The following is a 24,422-nucleotide window of genomic DNA, read 5'->3' as shown; positions in this document are numbered from 1 at the left end:
AGACCCCAGGTCAGCAATGGTTCTGTTCCTGGGCCTGGTCTTGGGCACTCTCCCTATTCAAGAATTGGTCCCATCATACACAGCTCTAATTTACTGATCAAATCAAACATGATTTTCCATCCACATATGACCTGTTCACACTGGCACTCTCAGCTGTTTCTATTCTTTATGATAAATTGACAACGCTTTTGCTGGGACCCTCTCTTAGCAAAAATGATACTGTGGTATTGTAAAGAGTGTCAATTGCATTTCAGGCAGGGTAGATGAAAGCTGATAATATGTCCAATAACCTGATTCAGGGCAACGAAAAATGCCAGTCACATTCCCACTAGCAGGTTTGATCCTCATTTCTCCAAAACAGAGTATTTTAAATTCATTGAAGTGCCTTAGGTGGAAATGGTTCTGCCTGGACTTCTTTGCAACTGAACAGGATCTGGAAATGCTTGCTTCTTGCTCAGCCCTTTGCACAGACAGACAAGAGGGCAAATGGAAATGCTCATGCTGAACCTGAAAGTGAAAAAGCCCACTCATTTCTTACCTCCTCAGCTCCTGACCAGTGTGGGATGGACTGAGGCTGAGTGGCCCGACCAGTGAGGGTCAATGAGGCCTCCCAGATTATTAGGCAGATCTAAGAGAGACCTCCATGGGATACCAGCATTAACTGCCTCAGGAAAATACACACCCAGCTTCCGCATAGCTGCAACAGCTCCAGAGTGAGAAGCACAGCTTGCAGCCTGATGAGGCATTGACTGTGCTCTGGCAGGTCTGAGTCCCAGGGAGTGTCTCCCATCCTGGAAGAGAGACTGACACTCTAGAAAGAGATGGGTTTAGCACAGGATCAGCAACACCAGACATTGAAAATGCTCCCCTTACCTGACAGTACCATCCAGGAACGTCTCGGACAGAGGGGTCAGGAACAAAGCAAAGATGTTTCCAGTGCAGTTGCAAACTTCAGTCCTTCATTAAACAAGGATGGAGAGAATCTCTTCTTCAGTGAGTAGATCCGATTCAACACGGTCACCTCAGTAGGAGATGGGGTTTGCTGCAGAAGAGACCTGGGAGCAAACTGTCTGGATGAGGAGCTGGAGACACAAGTGTTCTTTGCCAACAGCTTCATCCCCAGAGTAATGATCCTATTTCTTGCCCACTGCCCAGCAAGAATCAGCAATGACCTTGCCCTTGCTGGGTCCAATGTTCAGTCTCTGCATTTAGAGCACCCATATTCATTGTACTATGTACTTTCCATGTGTCACAACTTGTCTCATTCCTTCTGAGGCATGTGGTGCTGCTCTGTATGACTCCTAGGTGTGGTCACTAATTGAACCTCTGAGAATCGGAACCTTCATATTAATCTGAACAAAACCTGATTATGATTAAGTGGATTAACCCTTTAAATATGGCCCCAGTGTTAGTGACTGACAGAGATCAATTATGCACAACAGAGAATCTTTCTAACACAGGAGCATTCAGTGATGTTCTGAGACTATTGATGCAGAAAAGGGTCCAAAACCCAATTAAACCACTCAACTTTAAGCATCTTATCTATTGGGTCCACTGAAAGAGTCACTCTGAATGATCATGCATGTGTTGGGAGTTAGGAGAAGGTCACTTTCTTCCAGAGGTGGGCTGTTAGTAAAGATGTAGTCAAAATAAGCACCAAGATGTTTTTCAAGTGAGTTATTTCCTAGAAATGCCCAAGGGCAGCGGGGTGCTATGATATGGTCATAGAACCATTTCAGATAACGCTGTGGGAGAAGCAGCAGAGGGACTGTTTTAAGTCATTGAATCAGGTAAGAATTCCCCCCACTTCCTTTACCCTCCCTGCGCAGTGGCACGTCCCTTTTCCTTCCATTTCCCCTCTCCCCCACACATCTTTCCTTGTCCCCAGCTGACCTAGGGAGAGAGATTTCCAGAGCTGCTCCTATCTCACTCCAGCTGGGCTACATGGAAGGCTTGGCTTAACCAAGGACAGCAGCAGTGGTGGCAGCAGACAGGTTCTTCCTCCTTAATCCTGTTCCTGGGCTGGTGGGGAACATCTTCTAAGGGGATCAGGCAGGGGTGGGGAGGGAGCTAAAGTGAGAGGAGTTGAGAGGAGGTACTGCTGATTATGGAGGGAAGGGAAGGAGTACTGAGAACAGGGGCAGGGGGAGGTTCTTTTCTGATTTGGGGGTCTTAAAAACAACCCTGGCTGCTGCTCCTGTGATGTGGTCTGCCCATCCCAATGGTGAGAGGAACTGGATCTGCCTGGATCCTGAATCTGCCCATGGAACTGCCAGCATTTAGGGCAGAATTCTGTTTCACTTCATGTTACTTTTCCAACCACATCAATGTCTTTTATGGACCTGAAACACAGTTTGAAATTCTAGTATCCCTGCAATATGGGTGTTTAAGTGTCACATACATACTGAATAAGTGCAGTAAGCTATGCACTGGTTGGTTAGGTACATGGCTGTACATTGTTGAGTCTCAAAAGAGTTGGGCACTGGATCTCCTGTGTCATAGGCACAAAGAGTAGAGTGGGTAGGATATTTGCTTAGAAATGAAGGGAGGCAGGCTCAGGCCAGCCTCACCCAAAGGAGGTTTGAATCTACATCTCTCCAAATTTGCAGGAGAGAGACTTAACCTCAGGGCTAAAGGTCAGTTGTTACCTAGCCCTTCTCTTGAAGGTGAGACTTTGCATTTCATAGTCTAAAGATAAAGTAGACAGAGTAGTGGAAAAGTTCTTGCCCCACAGGGAACAAGAGTCCCATTTAGAACCGAGAACCTGCCTCATTCTGGGGCAGCATCCAGCCCACTCAGCTGCACAGAGCCAGACTTAAGGGAAATGGCACCCTGGGAGAACTTGTATTTTGGCAAAAGGTGTCCCCTAAGTGTTCATCCCAGTCACACTCCCATTTGCAATCATCAGAATTTCCATGCTTGCTCTTTTGTTAAAAACAGAAGCTCTCCAAGTCATGAGATAGAAGGAGAATTACATCCCTGGGTTTTTTCAGAGCTCTTCACCATTGTGATGAAAAACATTTTTGACAGTTTGGGCAGGAACAGAGAGTCAGTTTCCCCAGGTTCTTAGCACCTACCATCCTGACAATGGACAGTCCAGGCTATAAATGGTTTATTTAAAATTAGATGTGGGTGGGGTGTCACACCCTTTGTTGCTTTTCTGAGCTTCCTACATTGAACATACCCAGGAACCTGGCATCCTTTCCTCTGTGTTGCTAAAGAGAGAGGATGCTTTATAGTCTCTCCCAATCCCAATCCCAATCTCTCTGAATCCTCAGTCTCTCACAATTTCAGAGACCATCTAGAAATCACACCCAGTCCTGCATGTTAGGACGTCTCCTTAGGAAGGGATCATCAGCATGCTAAGTTACCAACCCCCTTTTAAGGGATATTTTGGTGGCATCAGAGTGCTACATCTCTGCCCTGGGGGGCCATTCATTCTGCAATGAAGTGGAACTGTCCTCTGTTACAGACTGAGGATTCACTGACTATGAGAAAAAGCACCTTACAAACCAGGGATTGTGATATGTAACTTATGGGACGATAAAGTTGTGGAAATAAGTTTAACCAGGCCTCTTACTTGACTAAGAGGAGAGACAAAGAGAGAGAAAGAGAAGAGAAAAAGATGCTGATGTTGATGCTATGTGTTTTAAAATGTTTTAAGATAATGAAAAACCTTCATGCCTTGTTTTGTCTGTGTGCAGATGTTAACCTCCTCCTTTCCAGGAACCAAAAAACCCCCAAAAAACACAACACTGATAGCTGTTCCCAAAACACGTGTTTGCTGAAAAAGTAAACTGCTTACATGTGACAAACAAATGATCAACATCTTTCTGTTTCTCTCAAGGTTGCTTTGTCTGAACCCTGCATCTTTTCTCGCTGTCTAAAGTATAAATACGCTTGTAAACTTGTAGAGGTCAGAGTTCCTTTGAGAACTCTCCCTGTGATCACTTGTATAGCTTTAAATAAAGCTAGATGGCTCTGCCAATTCTAATACAACCACAATGCAAAGTTTGATTTCTTCCACAATGTAATGATGAAATACACAACTATTAAAGAATATTTTGATTATGTACAATTGACTAGGCCTAGAAAGTAGTCATTAAAGAAAATGTAAAAGATAATCTCATAATAATGTAAAATGAATAGTATCACACTGGCAAGGCTGAGTAAAGGAGTTTAGAAAAGGAAGAAAATCTGTCTCGGGGAGGGAGAAATTAAGAAACTGTCACTTGAAAAGCCATGCATTGCTCAGACACACGAGGGAAGGGTGTGAGGTGTGGCTGACCCTGAAATGTGACTTTTAAATAGCTTCAAATACATTTATGCTGACGCTGTTTTTGTGGTTGTTCTTTTCAGTTCTCCCTGCACATCCTTGTTCCTTAGGCTGTAGATCAGGGGGTTCAGCATGGGGAGTAAGATTAAATACAGAGATGAGCTTGTCCAGGTCTGAAATAGATTTGGGCTGAGATTGTAGATACATGAACATGGCTGTGCCATAAGATAAAACAGCCACAGTCAAGTGGGAGCCACAGGTGGAGAAGAATTTACTCCTGCCCTTGGTGGAACAAATGTATAGCACGGCCAGGCTGATGTGCATGTATGTTGTCAAGACGAAGACAAAGGTGCCACAGGGAACAGGAGGCTGTTGATAAGCATGAACATCACTGATGTGGGTATCAGAGCATGCCACATGCTTAAGAAATTCTTGAAGTTCAAAGCTAAAGTGGTTGATATCATTGTGTCCTCACAAATGCTTTGACTGCATCACTACTTGGGCTAGCAAGGTGCTGTCCTGGGATGCTGCTGCTAACTGGATGCAGACCCTTCTGCTTATGATGATGGTATAGTACAGAGGGCTGAAGATGGCTACAAAGTAGCTGTAGACCATGACAGCCAGCAGCAGGCACTTGGTCATGCCTAGAGAGAGGGAAATATAACTTTAGGCCAAGAACTTGTGGAAGGAGATGTTGGGCTGCAAAGCAGTTTGCCAGTATCTTGGAGACAGAGCTGGTGGAGTAGCAGATGTCAAGGAAGGAGAGGGTGCTGAGGAAAAAGTACATGGGAATGTGGAACTGAGGGTCAGCAATTATCAACAGCACAATGAGGCTGTTCCCTATCAGGGTCACCATGTAGACAAACTTCAGGGCTCAGAAGAAGGCAGCCTGTGCCTGAGGATAATGGGAAAGTCCAACCATGTCTGGTTTTCCTCTCATGGCCTTCCAGGATGGTCACCTGCTGAAAGAGGATTGACACACCCAGTAGTTAGTTCAGTTAAGAGAGTGCTCTAAAACATGATAGATATTTGGATATCTGTAAAAGGTTAAATGACTGATGGTAATGCAGAAAAGGTAAAACAGGTCATGGGGTTTGTGAGGCAAGTAGAACTTGTCATTGCCATCCTCTTCAAATGTTGCTTTTTGCAGATGTTTATATCAGCCCCTAACTCATGTGAAGAAAACTGGAATACAAGCACTTTGGATGGACCTAGGGGTGAGACACAAAGCAGTCCCTTCTGGCACGTTGGATCATAGGTGTGTGGATAGCCAACTCATGAGCCCAGAGTCCTCAGGTAACCCCTGCCATCCCATTCTGGTCCAGATACTGGAATGGAACATTTGCATTACAAATAGATGGCACTCTGATACCATATTCTCCCCCATGACACAAACAGGAATAGCATTTCATGACACAGCAAAGTCCCACTGTTCACGCAGGTTTCTAACCTGTGTACAGGACCTCCACCTGACACAGGAGGTACACGGTCCCACTAGGGGGAATGCCATACTGGATCTGGTATTGGCAACGGGGGATGACATGGTAGGGGACCTACAGATCGGTAGCCATCTGGGGGACAGTGATCACCTAATAATAGAATTCACCATAAGACGTCGAGTGGCTAAGGTAACTAGTAGGGTGAAAGTGCTAGACTTTAGGAAAGCTGATTTCAATGAACTCAGGCGATCAGTCAAGGACGCACTGCAGAGTAGGAGTTTTGAAGTGATGGGAGCCCAGGAAGGGTGGCTGTGCCTTAAGGAAACGATCCTTCAGGCACAAAGCAAGACGATCCCGATGCGAGGAAAAAGAGGGAAAGGGGCCAGGAGGCTTCCATGGCTGACCAGAGAAATCCAGGGCAGCCTAAGGGCCAAAAGGGGAGCACATAAAAAGTGGAAACAGGGAGAGATCACCAAAGACGAATATACCTCCTCTGCTCGCGCTTGTAGGGAGGCAGTTAGACGGGCCAAAGCTACCATGGATGAGGATGGCATCCCAAGTAAAGGACAACAAGAAATTGTTTTTTAGATATATAGGAAGTAAAAGGAGGAATAGGACCCCTGCTAAATGGGCAGAAACAATTGGTGACGGACAGAGGGGACAAGGCTGAACTCCTCAATGAGTTCTTTGCCTCAGTGTTCCTAAGTGAGGGGCACGACAAGTCTCTCACTGGGGTTGTAGAGAGGCAGCAACAGGGCATCAGACTACCATGCGTAGATCCTGAGATGGTGCAGAGTCACTTGGAAGAACTGGATGCCTTTAAGTCGGCAGGCCCAGATGAGCTCCATCTGAGGGTACTGAAGGCACTGGCCAACATCATTGCAGAGCCACTGGCGGGAATATTTGAACGCTCATGGTGCACAGGCAAAGTCCCGGAGGACTGGAAAAGGGCCAACGTGGTCCCCATTTTCAAGAAGGGGAGGAAGGAGGACCCGGGCAACTATAGGCCAGTCAGTCTCACCTCCATCCTTGGCAAAATCTTTGAAAAAATTATCAAGGCTCACATTTGTGAGAGCCCGGCAGGACAAATTATGCTGAGAGGAAACCAGCACGGGTTCAGAGCAGGCAGATCGTGCCTGACTAATCTAGTGTCTTTTTATGACCAGGTTACGAAACGCCTGGACACAGGAGGAGGGGTGGATGTCGCATACTTAGACTTCAGGAAGGCCTTCGATACGGTATCCCACCCCATACTGGTGAACAAGTTAAGTGGCTATGACTTGGATGACTACACAGTCCGGTGGGTGGTGAATTGGCTAGAGGGTCGCACCCAGAGAGTCGTGGTGGATGGGACGGTTTCGACCTGGAAGGGTGTGGGCAGTGGGTTCCAGCAGGGGTCGGTCGCTGGACCGATACTCTTTAATGTCTTCATCAGCAACTTGGATGAGGGAGTGAAATGTACTCTGTCCAAGTTTGCAGATGACACAAAGCTATGAGGAGAAGTGGACACGCCAGAGGGCAGGGAACAGCTGCAGGCAGACCTGGATAGGTTGGAAAAGTGGGCAGAAAACAACAGAATGCAATTCAACAAGGAGAAATGCAAAGTGCTGCACCTAGGGAGGAAAAATGTCCAGCTCACCTACAGCCTAGGGAATGACCTGCTGGGTGGCATGGAAGTGGAAAAGGATCTTGGAGTCCTAGTGGACTCCAAGATGAACATGAGTCGGCAGTGTGACGAAGCCATCAAAAAAGCCAATGGCACTTTATCGTGCATCAGCAGATGCATGACGAATAGGTCCAAGGAGGTGATACTTCCCCTCTATCGGGCGCTGGTCAGACCGCAGTTGGAGTACTGTGTGCAATTCTGGGCGCCGCACTTCAAGAGGGATGCGGATAACCTGGAGAGGGTCCAGAGAAGGGCCACTCATATGGTTAAGGGCCTGCAGACCAAGCCCTACAAGGAGAGACTAGAGAAACTGGACCTTTTCAGCCTCTGCAAGAGAAGGTTGATAGGTAACCTTGTGGCTGCCTATAAGTTCATCATGGGGGCACAGAAGGGAATTGGTGAGTATTTATTCACCAAGGCGCCCCCGGGGGTTACAAGAAACAACGGCCACAAGCTAGCAGAGAGCAGATTTAGGTTGGACATTAGGAAGAACTTCTTCACAGTTCGAGTGGCCAAGGTCTGGAACGGGCTCCCAAGGGAGGTGGTGCTCTCCCCTACCCTGGGGGTCTTCAAGAGGAGGTTAGATAAGCATCTAGCTGGGGTCATCTAGACCCAGCACTCTTTCCTGCCTATGCAGGGGGTCGGACTCGATGATCTATTGAGGTCCCTTCCGACCCTAACATCTATGAATCTATGAATCTATGACAAATTTTGAAATTTCTGAGGTGTTTTTGGATTAACAGAATTTAAATAGACTTACATCCCATGTTCCAAGTCTTCACTGTTCCTTGACCATTTTCTAAACTTTTTATATAATGTTTTTTATTGTTGAGATATGATTTCCATTGAGGTATTTAATCCAATCTCAGGAGACACCTAAGTCAGTTTTCTGGCTAATAGAAATGGTCAGGGAGCCTTTCAAAAGCACTTCAAAAAAGAGGTCAAATATTTCTCAGAAAAGTTAACGTTTCAATACAATTTCACACATTTTAATAAAAGATGATATTCACCGAGTAATCTTTGCACTAAGGAGCTCCAGCCAGTTCTGCCAGAGCCATGTGAGTGTAACAGAAGCCAACAGTGCATTACAAGTACATGATGCACTCTGAGGTAGGGATCAGAGCTGGTAACCAAGTGAGATGGATTAAATAAGGCACGTGCATTAGGTGGGGTAGTGCTTTGGAGCAAAGGAGAAAATTCAATACACCATTTACTATAGCAAGGATTGTCAACCAGAGGTACACATACCCCTAGGGGTACTTGAAAAAGTCAGAGGGGGTACGTGTGGCTCTTACCAGGGGAACCGAAGGGGTACTGCCACCGGCTCCATGCAGCACACCACAGAGCCTCCCCGCCCCCCACCCCAGCTCACTCTTCTGATTGGCTGCCAGGCCGCCACCCTCAGCCAATAGCCAAGGGTGAGAAGGCACCCCTCTGCAGATAGATGTGGAGCAGTGGGGCTTGCATATGGTGGCCACCGCTGCCACCTACCACCCCATTCTGCTGCCTCCCAAGAGCAGAGCCGGGGGGGGGCATCAAGGGCAGTGGTGCCCCTCTGCAAGCCACACAGGCACCGCCTGGCTGGCCAGACACAAGGCCCGGGGGAGGGAGCTTGCATCCTCATCTGGGGAATAGCTAAAGGGGAAAAGATTCTTGTCCAAGCTCCTTTTTATTCAAGCTAGAAGTAGGATTGAGGAACACCTGTGCTCTCAGACAGCTTCTTTACATGGCCAAGGAGCAGTCTGAGATCTTTGTGGTGGGTATGGACAAGAAATGCCTGCTCACATTGTATCTCCTCATCTATCCCTGTAGGAGGACACAGGAACTGTTAGATGCATCTGGGAGAAGCCGAGACTTTGGTACCTTGGAATGCTGATGGCTCCCTGTGGTTCTTAGAAGAGAGAGAGGATTAGGTCGGAGGCAAAAAGGGTACGAGTTGGGCCTGAAGCGTGGTGGTTTGATCTCAGATGGCTTCAGTATTTAGTAGATGGGAGTGGGGAAAGGAAATAGCAGGAAGAGGACCATGACTTGCTCTTTGGAGGAACTGTCTCAGGCATCATGGGGGTATGATGACTGTAGTACCTTTTGGAAGATGTAGTGTGACCATAAAGCCTGCCCAGTCAAAGGAAATGGCACAGGAAGAACACAAACTCAACTCCCATGGGGCCATGCATAGTGGCTCAGGTAGATGCACATCAGTGAAGAACTAAACTGAAGAAATGGACTGATGTTTCACTAACCAAGCCTTTTATTACTTTTTTGCGGGTAAAAGTTTCAGTTTTCCTCTTCATTCAGGATAAAAGAAGCCAATGTTGAAATACTGGAGCTTCCAACAGAAAATAAATTCTGATTTCTACCCAGGTCTTCTGAGAACCTGCCTTAGCATGTCATTTCTCTGTTGTGGTTATGAGGACTGGCACTGAGCAGAGTGCATGTATGACCAAGTTTGAGAGCCCCTAGAAATAGGGAAGGAGAAATTTGAACTAAGCAAAGATCATTTATCCATGAAAGTCTTAAATTCTGAATGAAGCCCAAACTTGCATTTCTTCATCTTTAATGATACATATAACCACACTGCAAAAACTCTCCATATAGCCTGGAAAAGGATTGTAAGAGATATGGTTTCCTACTAACATAAGAGATACACACTCAAAATAATACCACAGCTGTAGATATTTGAAAAATATTTTTTTAGGAGTAAGAGAAGATTCACTGTTCAGAGGGGAATCTGTCTTCAAAGATAAAAGAAAACATTCGTAACAGTGAGCAGGTGGGAGTTGAGAAGCGTTATAAAGGGAAGAGACCTCATCCTGTACAACTGTTTTTCCCTTATTTATTGACATGTGCTCAGTGCCATGCAAACACAGGTACATGACACTCTATTTTGTTGCTTAGTCTGTGTGGAACAGGTGTGCCATCCTCCACTGAGTATGGTCCAGAGACAATGGAGATATGCCCCTGGAAAACTTATGCATTCTCTCTTTTTTCAGTTTGACTGTTATTGTGCTGTTTCCTCTGTAACCTATAAGTGATCAGGGGTAAATTCCAGTAGGAGGGGACAGCAGGTAACCAGGAAGGGAGACAGTAACTCCCTGTACCTTAATTTCCAGTATTTAAATAGCAAAGCTGCTTTGAAGTTCCTCTTGTGCATGTGGAGCTCAGCAGTCTCGCTTGGCATTGGGTACATAAGACGGGAAGAGAATTTTGAGTAATGGGAGATGAAAAGGTAGAGACTGCTCTGAGCAGACTGAACCCACATCACCAGAGTTGAGGTGTCTGCCTAACTTGGGGAGCCAACTTCATTCTGAATGAGTCATAGGGAGACCAAGATGCCTGAAAGCTTCGAGTTTATGAAAATCCCTTTTTCCTGGCTTCTATTTCATTCTGATATTGAGATTAGGAAGGAGAAATATTTCATAACAATGTTTAATTCTGATGGACTATTTGGGTTACTGTTTATGTTGCTACTTACAGGTCCAGAAGGGAAAGCCTGCAAGTTGTCAACACATAGTCAAGCCAGGTAAAGCATCGCAGTTTGTACCAAGGAAATTGCTCAAAAGGATTTGCTGTGAGAGAATATGGTATTGATACTGGTATCAGAACTCAGAGGGTTGCAGGTAGACACAGAGCAATGCTAGGCAATAACAGCCAAGCACTACCAGGAGTAACAAGGAACAACAGCCATAAGATGACTAAGAGTAGATTCAGGCTAGACATCAAGAGGCGCTACTTCACAGTCAGGGTGGCTAGGAGCTAGAACCAACTTCCAAGGGAAGTGGTGCTCGCCCCTACCCTGGGGGTCTTCAAAAGGAGGCTAGATTCATAGATGTTAGGGTCGGAAGGGACCTCAATAGATCATCGAGTCCAACCCCCTGCATAAGCAGGAAAGAGTGCTGGGTCTAGATGACCCCAGCTAGATACTCATCTAACCTCCTCTTGAAAACCCCCAGGGTAGGGGAGAGCACCACCTCCCTTGGGAGCCCGTTCCAGACCTTGGCCACTCGAACTGTGAAGAAGTTCTTCCTAATGTCCAATCTAAATCTGCTCTCTGCTAGCTTGTGGCCATTGTTTCTTGTAACCCCCGGGGGCGCCTTGGTGAATAAATACTCACCAATTCCCTTCTGTGTCCCTGTGATGAACTTATAGGCAGCCACAAGGTCGCCTCTCAACCTTCTCTTGCGGAGGCTGAAAAGGTCCAGTTTCTCTAGTCTCTCCTCGTAGGGCTTGGTCTGCAGGCCCTTAACCATACGAGTGGCCCTTCTCTGGACCCTCTCCAGGTTATCCGCATCCTTCTTGAAGTGTGGTGCCCAGAATTGCACGCAGTACTCCAACTGCAGTCTGACCAGTGCCCGATAGAGGGGAAGTATCACCTCCTTGGACCTATTCGTCATGCATCTGCTGATGCACGATAAAGTGCCATTGGCTTTTTTGATGGCTTCGTCACACTGCCGACTCATGTTCATCTTGGAGTCCACTAGGACTCCAAGATCCCTTTCCACCTCTGTGCCACCCAGCAGGTCATTCCCTAGGCTGTAGGTATGCTGGACATTTTTCCTCCCTAGGTTCAGCACTTTGTATTTCTCCTTGTTGAACTGCATTCTTTTGTTTTCTGCCCACTTGTCCAACCTATCCAGGTCTGCCTGCAGCTGTTCCCTGCCCTCTGGCGTGTCCACATCTCCCCATAGCTTTGTGTCATCTGCAAACTTGGACAGAGTACATTTGACTCCCTCGTCCAAGTCGCTGATGAAGACATTAAAGAGTATCGGTCCAAGGACCGAGCCCTGCGGGACCCCACTGCCCACACCCTTCCAGGTCAAGACCGACCCATCCACCACGACTCTCTGGGTGCGACCCTCTAGCCAATTCGCCACCCACCGGACTGTGTAGTCATCCAAGTCACAGCCTCTTAACTTGCTCACCAGTATGGGGTGGGATACCATATCGAAGGCCTTCCTGAAGTCTAAGTATACGACATCCACCCCTCCTCCTGTGTCCAGGCGTTTCGTAACCTGGTCATAGAAAGAGACTAGATTGGTCAGGCACGATCTGCCTGCCACAAACCCATGCTGGTTTCCCCTCAGCATAATTTGTCCTGCCAGGCTCTCACAAATGTGAGCCTTGATAATTTTTTCAAAGACTTTGCCAAGGATGGAGGTGAGACTGACTGGCCTATAGTTGCCCGGGTCCTCCTTCCTCCCCTTTTTGAAAATGGGGACCACGTTGGCCCTTTTCCAGTCCTCCAGGACTTGGCCCGTGCGCCACGAACGTTCGAATATTCCCGCCAGTGGCTGTGCAATGATTTCGGCCAGTGCCTTCAGCACCCTCAGATGGAGCTCATCCGGGCCTGCCAATTTAAAGGCATCCAGTTCTTCCAAGTGACTCTGCACCATCTCAGGGTCTACACATGGAAGTCTGGTGCCTTGCTGCTGTCTCTCTACAACCCCTAGATAATCACCTAGCCGTGGTCGTTTGTGCTTAGGTCCCTTCCAACCCTACCAACTATGAAATTATGAAGAGGTGCTCAGTCATGCACAGTTAAATGGAAATACACTGTTGGGCCAAGCACCTAGTGTCAGAGATGGTGGGTCTCTCTGAAAAGTAGTTTGCCAGGATCTGGGGGGAGCAGAGGTGAAGGAGTAGCAGGTATTGAAGAAAGAGAAGTTGCTGAGGAAGGAGTACATGAAGGTGCAGAGTTGGGTGTCAGCCATGATCAACACTACAATGAGACTGTTCCTCATCAGGGTTGCCATGAAGACAATCAGCAACTGCCAGAAAGAAGGCAGTCTGTACCTGGGGGTGACAGGAGAACCCTGCCAGGATAATTTCTGTCACCCATATCATTGTCTCCTGCCATGGTAGCACAGGTCATGAGCTTTGTGAGATGAATAAAGCTTATTATTGCTGTCTATTTGTCCAAGGCATTCATAAATAAATGGCTCCAGCCATGAGTGTAGGAAAGAGTATGGCCAGACTAACAGGCACAGAATTTATTGTAAACATAAAGTAAAACTATACATGCATTGGCATTAACAGATTCAACAGAAAGTAACTTTAGATTCACACATACAGATTCAGCACATTCGTATATCTCACCCTGCCAACTTCAAGTTGTGATTTTGTGCAGCTTTTTACATCACCTGCTAAGGAGTATGAGGAGACTAGTCTGTGTGAGACACAAGCACCCTGGCAGAGCCTTGGGGTCACACACAGGGTAATCTCTCTCTGAGTCCCACCCATGTCTAACTCTAGATAGAACTGCAAGGAATCAAGCCCCAGCCAGCCCCATTCTGATCCAGACCCTGGAGTCTAATACTTTCTTTTCTGACAGATGGCACTGTGTTGCCCAAATCTTCTGAGACACAAATGGAAGCCATGTTTCATTAAATATTTGGAAGTCCCTAACTGAAATCCCAGATTAAGGCTAATTGCAACCACCCAACTGTCTTTCAGACCTTTTGTCTTGCAAATGCAAAACACAGATCTCTCCTACGTACTCATGTCAGCCATACTGCCAGTGCTATCATAAGCACGGCCAAGCTTGTTCTTTTGTTAAAAACAACAGCAGCTCCTGAAATCTTGTGTCAATGGTGAAATCTTGAGTTAATTAATGTGGTAAAAAAATCATGAACAGTTTGGACAGGATCAAAGAGCCAATTTTGCCAGGATTTCAGCAACTACCATTCTGTCAGTGGAAAGCACAGAGTACAGACAAGCAACCAATTCAAAATGAGGGTTGGAGGGGGTGCCACACATTTTGTTGTTTCTGTAAGTCTCCTACAGTATGCACAAGAGGGGCCCCTAGCATTCTTTTCTCCAGAAAGCTCCCTGACGGAAATCTTCCAATTTCTCTCCGTTTAAGGGATTGCCTGGAATCTATGTCCAGTCCCTGATTCTACGTTGTCCACCTTTTAAACTGCCCTGAATACCCAAAACAGATATCCTTCCACACTCCTGGGGTTCTGTGTTTACTTGATTATCTGCACTCATAATAATGGCAAACAGATAGCAATACACTGGTAGGAGAATTAGCAGAGTAAGAGAATTTACCCCAGGGAGGGCAGCAATTATTGCTTGAAAGGGCACACACAGACACGAGAGAGAAGGCTGTAAGGTGCAGCTGGTCTTGAACCATGACTTTTAGATGGAATTAAACAAATCTACACCAACACTGTCCTTGTGATGGTTCTCCTCACGGCCCCCTGCACATCCTTGTTCCTCAGGCTGTAGATCAAGGGGTTTAGCATGGGAGTGACCACACCATAAAACACAGCAATAAGCTTGTCTTGGTCTAAGGTAGATTTAGACTGAGGCTGCAAGTACATGAACATGGCTGTGCCATAGAATATAGTGACCACAGTCAGGTGGGAGCCACAGGTGGAGAAGGCTTTTGTCCTGCCCTGGGCTGAGTGGATGTGCAGCACAGCCAGGCTGATGCGCATGTAAGTTGCTAAAATGAAGACAAAGGGTACAACAAGAACCAGGAGGCTGGTAACAAGCATGATCATCTCATTGATGTGGGTATCAGAACAGGCCAGTTTGAGCAATGTTTGCAGTTCACATGTGAAATGATTGATGACACTGTGTCCACATAATCTCTTTGGCCGTATCACTACCTGGGCCAATGTCAAAAAGAAGGAAATGGCCCATGATGCTACTGCCAGCTGGATGCAGACCTTACCTCTCATGATGACAGTGTAATGCAGTGGATTGCAGATAGCCACAAAGCGATCGTAGGCCATGACAGCCAGAAGCAGACACTCTGTTATGCCTAAACAGAGGGAAATGTAACTTTGTGCCAAGCACCTGCTGTAGGAGATGGTGGGTCTCTCTCTAAAGCAGTTTGCCATTATCTGGGGGACAGAGCTGGTGGAGTAGCAGATGTCAAGGAAGGAAAGGTTGCTGAGGAAGAAGTACATGGGGGTGTGGAGCTGGTGGTCAACAACTATCAACAGCATGATGAGGCTGTTCCCTACCAGGGTCACTATGTAGACAATCAGCACGACCCAAAAGAAGGCAGTCTGTGCCTGAGGGTAATGGGAAAGTCCAACCAGGATGAACTCTGTCATCAATGACTGATTTCCCTTTATCATAGCCTTCCAGGAAGAAAACCTGCTGGGACAGAAATGACACAGTAAGCAGGCATGTTAGTTAAAAGGATGCTAAAACAGAATAGAGGTCTGGATATCCATTAAAAGTTAGTGGATTGCTGGTACTCAAGAAGAGGTAGCACGGGCGATCAGCTCTTTGAGATGAATAAAATTTATAGCTGCTGTCTACTTCAAAAAGTGTGTTTGTGCAGCTTTTTCTATTAACTGCCATGTCAGTAAGAAAAGCTGACAAGCAAGCTGGGTTGCATACACAACAGCACTTTGGGTCCCAGGCATCTGATTTGCTGACCTCAAATAAAATTCAGGCCATCATGTCCAGAAAGTTCATGTGACCCCTGAAGTCCCCATTCTAACCCACATCTTGGAATGTAACACTTGCACTGGGGACAGATCTGTAACCAGAATCTCATCCAAGACAACAATGGAAATAGTGTTTCATGAAACATCTCTGAGGAATTTTTGCTCTCAGGATTTAAATGGATCAACATTTCAAATTTAAATACACAATATTCATTCACTATTGACCACCATTTTTACATACCTTTCTAATTGCAGAAATATAGTTTCTATTCAGGTATTTGGCCCAGTCTCAGGAGAACACTGACCCAGACTTTTGGCTCACAGAAATTGTCAAAAAACCTTTCAAAAGCATCTAGAAGAAATCCCAGAAAAGTAAGTGCTTCAAGACTGCTGAAAATTATAAGCAATTTATTAAAGGATGATATTAGTTGATAAGTCATTCCACTAAGGAGCTCTGAACAGCTCTGCCACAGACATGAGAGTGTAGCACAAGTCGACCTCTCTTTATGAGTATTCAATGCATTGGTGGTGAAGAAAGCTGAGAGTGAATTGAACTTTAAAATATGGAAAATGTGCATTAGGTGGGATATTGTTTGACATAAAGGGGGGAAAGGCACCATTTAGGAAAGGTACTGAGAATACTCTTGTCAACAGGTTTAGGTAGATCTGATCTCTCTGTATGAGAGGTGTTACAAACCCTTCAAGGCTTTGAGACAGTCAGGCAAGCCTGGCAATAGGATATTGACAGCTGTACCAAGAGCTGTCATCACTCAGACCAGGGCTTTGGGTCAATTGCTGGTGCTGGCATGACCCACCCATCCTGCTGTATCTTCCTTCTGGTAGGACAGTTGCTGAAGCTCCAATCTATCACAGATTTCCTGGATCATTAGAGCTATATGACTTCTAATGAGGAATCCACAACACCGTTTCTCCCCAATACACAGGCACCTCCAAGAATGAGAATATTCAACCATCATAAAAAATAATAGGATGCATTTTGGTTTAAGCAATTGTATAAGAAGCCCACCAGAATTGTCAGGATTTACCATCTCAGAAATATTGGCCTCAGCCACACAGGACTTTTCAGTCCAACACCATTAAGTCAAGTCCACAGCAACAGCACTCATGGTACAGCCCTGTCAGATTCAACAAATTTGTGATTGCTGCTATGTGCCTTACCACAAGGACACAAGAAGGAAGGACTGCCTTTCCTGCCTCTTTAGCACCACTGGGGTTGTTTAAGGTGCAGACCCTAGCCAGGCAATGACTTTTGGCAAGTTCTGTCCCTGGGTCTGCTCTGAGCCAAACTCTTCACCTAGGGATTGGCTCTGTTGCACGCTGCTCTAGACTAGATGTCAGATCAAACAGGGGTTCCCCTACACAGATGAGCCTTTCTTTGCACACTGGTGGCCTTTGGTGTGTCTTATTGTTTTTCTTAAATTTCTGCAACCCTTTTTGTGTGACCCCTCCCTAAAGAAACAAGAGTTGAGGTCACTTATAAGTGCCAAATAACTAGTTCCATAAGCCTTTAGATCTAAAATCAACTGGGGAAATTAGGCAGCTAAACGAGATGTGCTTCTCCTCCAAACCCTTTGACTCCGGGCTTTCAGTGGGATAAAGAAACAGTTGTAATGTCACCTAACATTATACAAAGCAGAGAACAGCCTGAGATCCTTGTGCCAGGGCTGAAAGAGGAATATCCCTCTCTCATTTTATCTCCCCTTCTATCCAGGCCACTGTCCTGACAGTTTGTGGTGACCAATATCCCCTGGAATTGGTAGACAGACTTTGGAGAGATTTTTATAGAGCTCCAGCATTTACTGCCTAGAAAAACACTCCCCACTCACTGACACCATGAGCTTCAGAGGCAAGAATATAGCCTGGAGGTTTCCTAGGCACCGATTGCCCTTCAACAAGTTTGGGTTCAAAGAAGAGCTTTTCATCAAGAAGGATGGGGAAAGGACCACTCCTTGTTTAGAAACAGCAGAGGCTAAAACTGCTCCCTTCACCTGTTAGTATCATCCAACACAGCTCAAAGCAGAGGCAGAAGCAATTAATTCCAGAGCACAGGTCTGAGTGCAGCACACTTCAGTTCTGTTTTGCACAGAAGCAGATATGGAAACAGCTGATTCTTCAGGAGTGCGTCTTAGTGAGTGCATCAAGCCCAACAGTCACATTCATAGGCGATGGGATGTCTCCGCAGATGTCTCCACAGAGAAGACCCAGGAAAAAACTGACTGGATGAGGAGCCAAAGACATGGGCATCACAAGTAAAGAGCTTTATCTGAAGAAAAGGGAGCCCACTGCTTGTCTTCTGCACTTTGCACAGTGCCTGGCAGAGACACCATCTCTGCTGGATCCCACAGCTTCATATCCACACACTCCACTCCATTCCTCCCCTCCAACTTCAGTTCCAATTCCTGTGCAAGTCACCACAAATCCAGCTTTCTACACCCATCTCTTGGATATTATAAACTGTCAAATAGATACAGCTACTCCCATTGCTTCCAAGTGTTTAGGGATGCTTCAGGATTACTAATAGTACCCTGTGGGATCAGACTAAGACTGGGGAGGCTGTATTATATAACTAAGTTATGGAGACTTTGGCAATCAGGAAAGTGAGATATGTACTAGGTGAAGAGTATTTACCAATAAAAATCACAAAGTCCATTATGAACACTTGAAATTAACAAGAAAAATTTAAACCGGTGTCTTATCTCCATGAAGCTGCTAGATTGGGTGAGCACAGTTAAGGCCTGCTATTTTCTGTATCCAAAAACACACAACAAAGAGATGTGTTAAGGAAAGGGGACAGGGAGGGTAAAAGTCTGAGCCCCAGTCCAGAGAAGCGGGGTATCATCCTACATGCAGGAGACAACTTTGGCTTGCTTCAACAAGTAGGTAAGACCAAGGTGACTGTAGAAAGTTGATAGTGTTAAATTCCATTTTCTCAGGCCATTTGTTGCTCCTACTGTCTAGAGTGACTAATACTTTGTTTCAAAAGTATGCTTGTATAATTTAATTCATCATTACACACAGGACCAGATAGGAAGGCCTGCAGATTACAGGCCATCTGAGGAATCTTTGTTTGTACCCAGGGAGTTGTATTGAATGGAACTGGTCTGAGAGGGGGAAACATCACAGGAATCTGCCTTGGAGGCAGACAGCCAAAAAAACATACAGCTGAGGGAGATGAAAAGTTCCATAAGCCCCAAACCATGATTTTTTGATGCACTGAAGCATTTCTGCATAGACAGTTTTCTTGAAATGGTTCTCTTCAGTACCCCCTGCATGTCCTGGTTCCTCAGGCTGTGGGTGAGGGGGATCAGTACAGGAGTCACAACACCATAGAACATGGAAACCATCCTGTAGGTAGATTTGGACAGAGACTGCAGGTACATGGCCATGGCTATGCCATGGAATATATTCATCACTGTCAAATGAGAACCTTAAGTGGAGAAACTTTTAGCTCTGCCCTGAGCCAAGTGGATGCACAGCATGGACAGGCTGATGTGCACATATGTCACCTGGATGAAGACAAAGAACATAACAAGGAACATCAGACCAGTGACCATGTTACAAGACTCATTAATATGTGTGCCATAACATGTTATTTTGATGAATGCTTGCACTTCTCAAGTGAAGTGGTTGATGACATTTTGTCCACAGACGTTTCTTGGCTAGATTTCTGCCCTAGTCTGAGTCAGCAGAAAGATGATGGCCCAGGAGGCAGCTGCCAGATGAAGGCGGCCTGGCCCCACTCCCTTGGCCCCTGGTTTCCAACCCCAGCATGCAGGGACACAGGAGATAGTGAAAAGCTTTAGTGAGCAGCCCATGCCCCTGCAGCTATGCAGTCATGGGCCTCTTACATGCTGAGGAATACGTGGATGCCAGCAGTGATGTCCTCCTTGACAGCAGAGGGCAGGGATCAAGGCGGAAACCCAGTCTGGAGCTCCGGATCAGATCATTGCCATCTGAAGTGGCCAGATCCAAAGCTGGATTGGATCGCTGCTGACTCACACAGGCCTAGTACACAGTTCGCCTAGGGTGCCAATTACCCTTGGACTGGCCCTGCCTGCAACCAGCACCCAGAAACCTGCTGGCCCCTAAGGAATAAGCAGGGATAAAGGGTTTGGCTGACAGCTGCCTGGCCCCGGGTCTGCCTGGCCGACTTACTATGGTCCCTGTGCATATTTGCACGCTGGACCCCCCAATCTGAGGCTAGGCACCACACAACCCCTGGTACAGACCATCTTATCTCAGAAATGTTGCAAACCATATAAACAGCTTCTTTCTCATGGCTCTACAGGACCTACAGCTGCATGCAGCAGAGAGGCTGCACTTGGCTGCTGGGATGTGGTCTCAGGGCTGCCGCCACTTGCAGCTGGGGCAATGTGGATGCACTGGCTCTGCCAGAGGAGGACCCTGGACAGGACCCTTCTCCTGGACTGACTGGTCACAGCATCAAAGGACCATCAGGCAGATGTATGTGCCTGGTGAATGGAGGACATGGCCTGCCAAGACAGGTGGCAGGTGGAGGATGTCATGAGGACACACAGGACCAGTGAGAGGAAGCATGGGACTGGGCAGACCGGGAGTAGGCTGCAGCAGGTCAGTGGGTAGAGGTCCTCTGGGAGCAGAGCATGGTCCTGGGTAGGGCAGTACAGGCCATGGAGGATGACCACCTGGTGCTGGACACTGTCCAGGCCCTGGCAGTCACCTTCATGCTGCCTGCTGCCCGGGCCCTGACCCTAGCTCCGCTTGTCCCCTGGCAGCCATCCACTGCCCAACAGCAGGCCCTGCCATGGGCTTGGGTGAAGGTATAGCACCATCTCCATCAGTCAGGAACCCCTGCCCTGGCCCCTCACCTCAGTCCAGGCCCACTGTTCACCTTGGCTCTATGAAGGCACAGAGCTGGAGTGGCCTGCAGTGGGGCCAGGACTGCATGCTGGCTACCAGAGGGGGAGCTGCCCATGCAGGGGGAACACTGGCTGCCATCACCCCTGGGCAAACCCCCCACCCACCATATTCACCACACTGTGTGCAGCTGTGGGGGAGCATTTTAAGAGGCTTCACACTCAAAGCTAATCATAATCAATCTAGTTTCAGATCTAAGCCCATCATTCCCATCTCTGATCAAACTGCCACATTTGTTCCTCAGCTACAATGCCTACTGCTCCTTCCTGGGAACATTACCATAACCCTTCTGTTTTATCCCCAATCCCCACCATTTGTCTGCTATACTTTGCATACTTGCCTGGCAGTGATAGCATCTCTGATGGATCCCACAGTTTCAGATCCACTCATTCCACTCCATTGCTCCCCTCCAACTTTGGCACTGCAATTCTTGTGGCAGTTACCTCACATCAGTGCCCCACACCCTTCTCTTGGACATTTGGCACTGTCAGGGTGGTACAGCCACTCCCATTATTCTCAATCATGTGTGAATGCTTAAAGATGGCTTATAGGTCACTAATGGCACCCTGTGGGAATTAGCCACTGCAGATCAGACAAAAGTCTGGGCAGAGTCTGTGTGTGGCTAAATTTGGAAGCCCTTAAAATAGGGAAAGTGAATTCTGAATTAGATGAAGGCTATTTAACAATAGATGTTGTGAATAATGCGGAATAATTCCATGATCTACATTTGACAAGAACAAGAAAAAACTAATTTAGCAGTTTAACTCAACCTGGTTGGCAGATTGGGTGATCAGGGTTAAGGCTGATTAGTTTCTGTAGCTGAAAACATACAACAGAGTGATGTAGCTAACATCATGTCCATCCACTTGAGTCTCTCCAGCCTGAATAACTGAATCCATTTACAACTTGAACAGCTGGAGCTTGTATTCAACACATTTCCAGAATGAAGTCCAAACTCATGTTTCTAGATCTTTTGTGAGATGCATAAGCATTCTGCTAACACACTTCATGTAGAAAAGGATTGTACAAGATATGTCCTTCTACGAACATAAATGGTACCAACCAGAATATAGCAACATAGGGTTTCAGGAAAGAGTTTACTAGAGACTAATAAAATAACTCACTGTTCAGGAGAGATCTTTTTGCAACAATAGCAGTAAACATGTTTGACATTGAACAGGCATAAACTAGGAAGCACAATGAAAGTTAGAGAACTTATCCTAGTATTACTGCCTCTCTTATGGTTACTGACACATGCTCAGTTATACCATAACACAGCTACATTACACTACATTTTGGTGTTTAGCATCAGATGTGCCAGGCTTCACTGAAACAATCACAGTCATAATCACAGTCTAGACATGGGAGAGTTATGCCCCTACAAAGCTTAAATGTAGTCTTTTTTGGCTTGACTGTTGCTACATCCTTTTCTTTGTGAGCTACACGTGATTGGGAGGAAATTCCAGTAGAAGTGAAGGACTTTGGGGAATACTGGACTTCTCCTCCAAAAAGGGGAAAGCTGACACCTAGAAGGGCACCCTGAAAACAAGAGAAGGGATAAGAGGTACAGTTATCTCTGAAACATAACAATTAGTTACATATAATCAATTCAATGCAACACTCTCCACATGATAGTCCTCTTCAGTGCTCCCTGCACATCCTTGTTCCTTAGGCTGTAGATCAGGGGGTTCAACACTGGGGTGATGAATACATAGAACATACTGATGAGCTTGTCCTTGTCAGAGAATGATTTGGACTGAGGCCTCACATACATGGACATGGCTGTACCATAGAATATACTGACCACAGCCAGGTGGGAGCTGCAGGTGGAAAGGGCTTTGTTTCTGCCCTGGGCTGAACGGACGTGCAACACAACCTGGCCAATAAGCACATATGTCACCACGATGAAGATGAAGGGTGCCACAAGGGCCAGTAGAGCAGTGGCTAAGTTGACAAGCTGACTAAAGCTAGTATGAGAACAGGCCAGCTTAAGGACCGCTTGTAGTTCACACATGAAATGGTTGATAACATTTCTACAGAAATGCTTTGGCTGGACTGATTCCCGGATCATAGTAAGAAGAAGGGCACTGACCCAGGAAAATGCAGCCAGTTGGGTGCAAACCTTTCCACTCATAATCAGAGAGTACTGCAGAGGGTTGCAGATGGCCACAAAGCGATCATAGGCCATGACAGCCAGCAGTAGGCACTCCGTTATGCCTAGGAAGATGGAAACATAGCCTTGAGCCAAGCAACTGTTAAGGGAGATGGTGGCTTTCTTTGCAAAACCCCTCACCAGGACTTGAGGGGCACAGCTGGAGGAGTAGCAGATGTCAACAAAGGAGAGGTTGCTGAGGAAGAAGTACATGGGGGTGTGGAGCTGGCGGTCAACAACTATCAACATCACGATGAGGCTGTTCCCTATCAGGGTTATTATGTAGACAATCAGCACAGCCCAAAAGAAGGCAGTCTGTGTCTCAGGGTAATAGGAAAGTCCAACCAGAATGATCTCTGTCACCAGTGTATCATTTCCCTCTGTCATGGCTTTCCAGGAAGACAACCTGCTGGGACAGAAACGACATAGTATGTATCCAGGTCAGTTAAGAGGATACTCTAAAACATAATAGAGTTCTGGATATCATTAAAAGTTAGTTGACTGCTGGTACATCAGAAAAGATAGCATAGGTGATCAAATTTGTGAGATGAATAAAACATAATGCTGCCATATACTTCAAATGGTGTTTTTGTGCAGCTTTTTCTATCAGCTCCAATGTTGGTAAGAAAAGTGGTCTGTATGAGACACAGGCAACCAGAACCCATGCAGGGGTTGTACACACAACAGTGTCTCTGGAATTTTGGGTCCCAGGTGTCTGGATTGCTGACCCTGAATAAAATTCAGGCCATCGTGTCCAGAATGTCCATGTGACCCCTGAATTCCCCATTCTAACCCACATCCTGGAATGTAACACTTGCACTGGGGACAGACCTGTAACCAGAATCTTCTCCAACACCAAAGGAAATTGCATTTCATGAAAAATTTCATTAATTTTTATACTATCAGAATTTAAATGGACCAACATCCCAAATTTAAATACACGGTATTCACTCAGTATTTACCAGTATTTTTACATACCTTTCTAATTACAGAAAAATAATTTCCATTCAGGCATTTGATCCCATCTCAGGAGAACATGGACCCAGGTTTTGGCCACAGAAATTGTCAAGAAGCCTACAAAAGCATCTAGAAAGAATCCCAGAAAAGTTAATTCTTCAAGACTGCTGAAAATTATAAGCAATGTATTAACAGATGTTGTTCATTAAGAAGTCCTTATACTAAGGAGCTCTGTTCAGCTTTGGCACAAATATGAGAGTGTACTTTTTGTATGAGTACTCAATGTACTCGGAGGTGGTGACCACAGCTTGGAGACAAGTTATCTTTAGGATATAGAAAAAGGGCATAAGGTAGGATCTTGTTTGGAATGAAAGGGAAAAATAAGGCACCAACTGGGAAAGGCACTGGGAATACTTTTTTTCATCAGGTTTGAGCAGATCTGATCACTCTGCATGAGAGATGTTGCAAACCCTTCAAGGCTTTGAGACAGTCAGGCAAGTCTGGCAATAGGAGGTTGATGGCTGCACCATCTGCTGTTATCAATCAAACCAGGGCTTTGGGTCAGCTGGTGGTGCTGGCATGACCCACCTGTCCTGCTGTATCTTGC

At 46.2% G+C, this 24,422-nt stretch overlaps 2 protein-coding genes across 2 annotated transcripts; both read right to left on the bottom strand.

Annotated features, from left to right (window-relative positions):
* Positions 1-14,538: 14,538 nt before the first annotated feature.
* Positions 14,539-15,471, bottom strand: LOC102565840 (olfactory receptor 13H1). The gene has a single exon (XM_006268854.1). The coding sequence runs from the start codon at positions 15,469-15,471 to the stop codon at positions 14,539-14,541; it is 933 nt and encodes a 310-aa protein (XP_006268916.1).
* A 6,844-nt stretch (positions 15,472-22,315) lies between these two features.
* LOC102565611 (olfactory receptor 13H1) lies at positions 22,316-23,247 on the bottom strand. Its single transcript, XM_014605143.2, has one exon. It carries the CDS (start codon positions 23,243-23,245, stop codon positions 22,316-22,318), a length of 930 nt encoding a protein of 309 aa, XP_014460629.1. The 5' UTR covers positions 23,246-23,247.
* Between the last annotated feature and the right edge of the window lie 1,175 nt (positions 23,248-24,422).

This window comes from Alligator mississippiensis, chromosome 5 (assembly GCF_030867095.1).
Source record: "Alligator mississippiensis isolate rAllMis1 chromosome 5, rAllMis1, whole genome shotgun sequence".
NCBI lineage: Eukaryota > Metazoa > Chordata > Crocodylia > Alligatoridae > Alligator > Alligator mississippiensis.
This window is presented reverse-complemented; position numbering and strand designations above follow the sequence as displayed.

Excerpts from the sequence above, each read along its gene's own strand:
- LOC102565611 (XM_014605143.2), bottom strand. The coding sequence starts at position 23,245 with ATGACAGAGGGAAATGATACACTGGTGACAGAGATCATTCTGGTTGGA.
- LOC102565840 (XM_006268854.1), bottom strand. The coding sequence starts at position 15,471 with ATGATAAAGGGAAATCAGTCATTGATGACAGAGTTCATCCTGGTTGGA.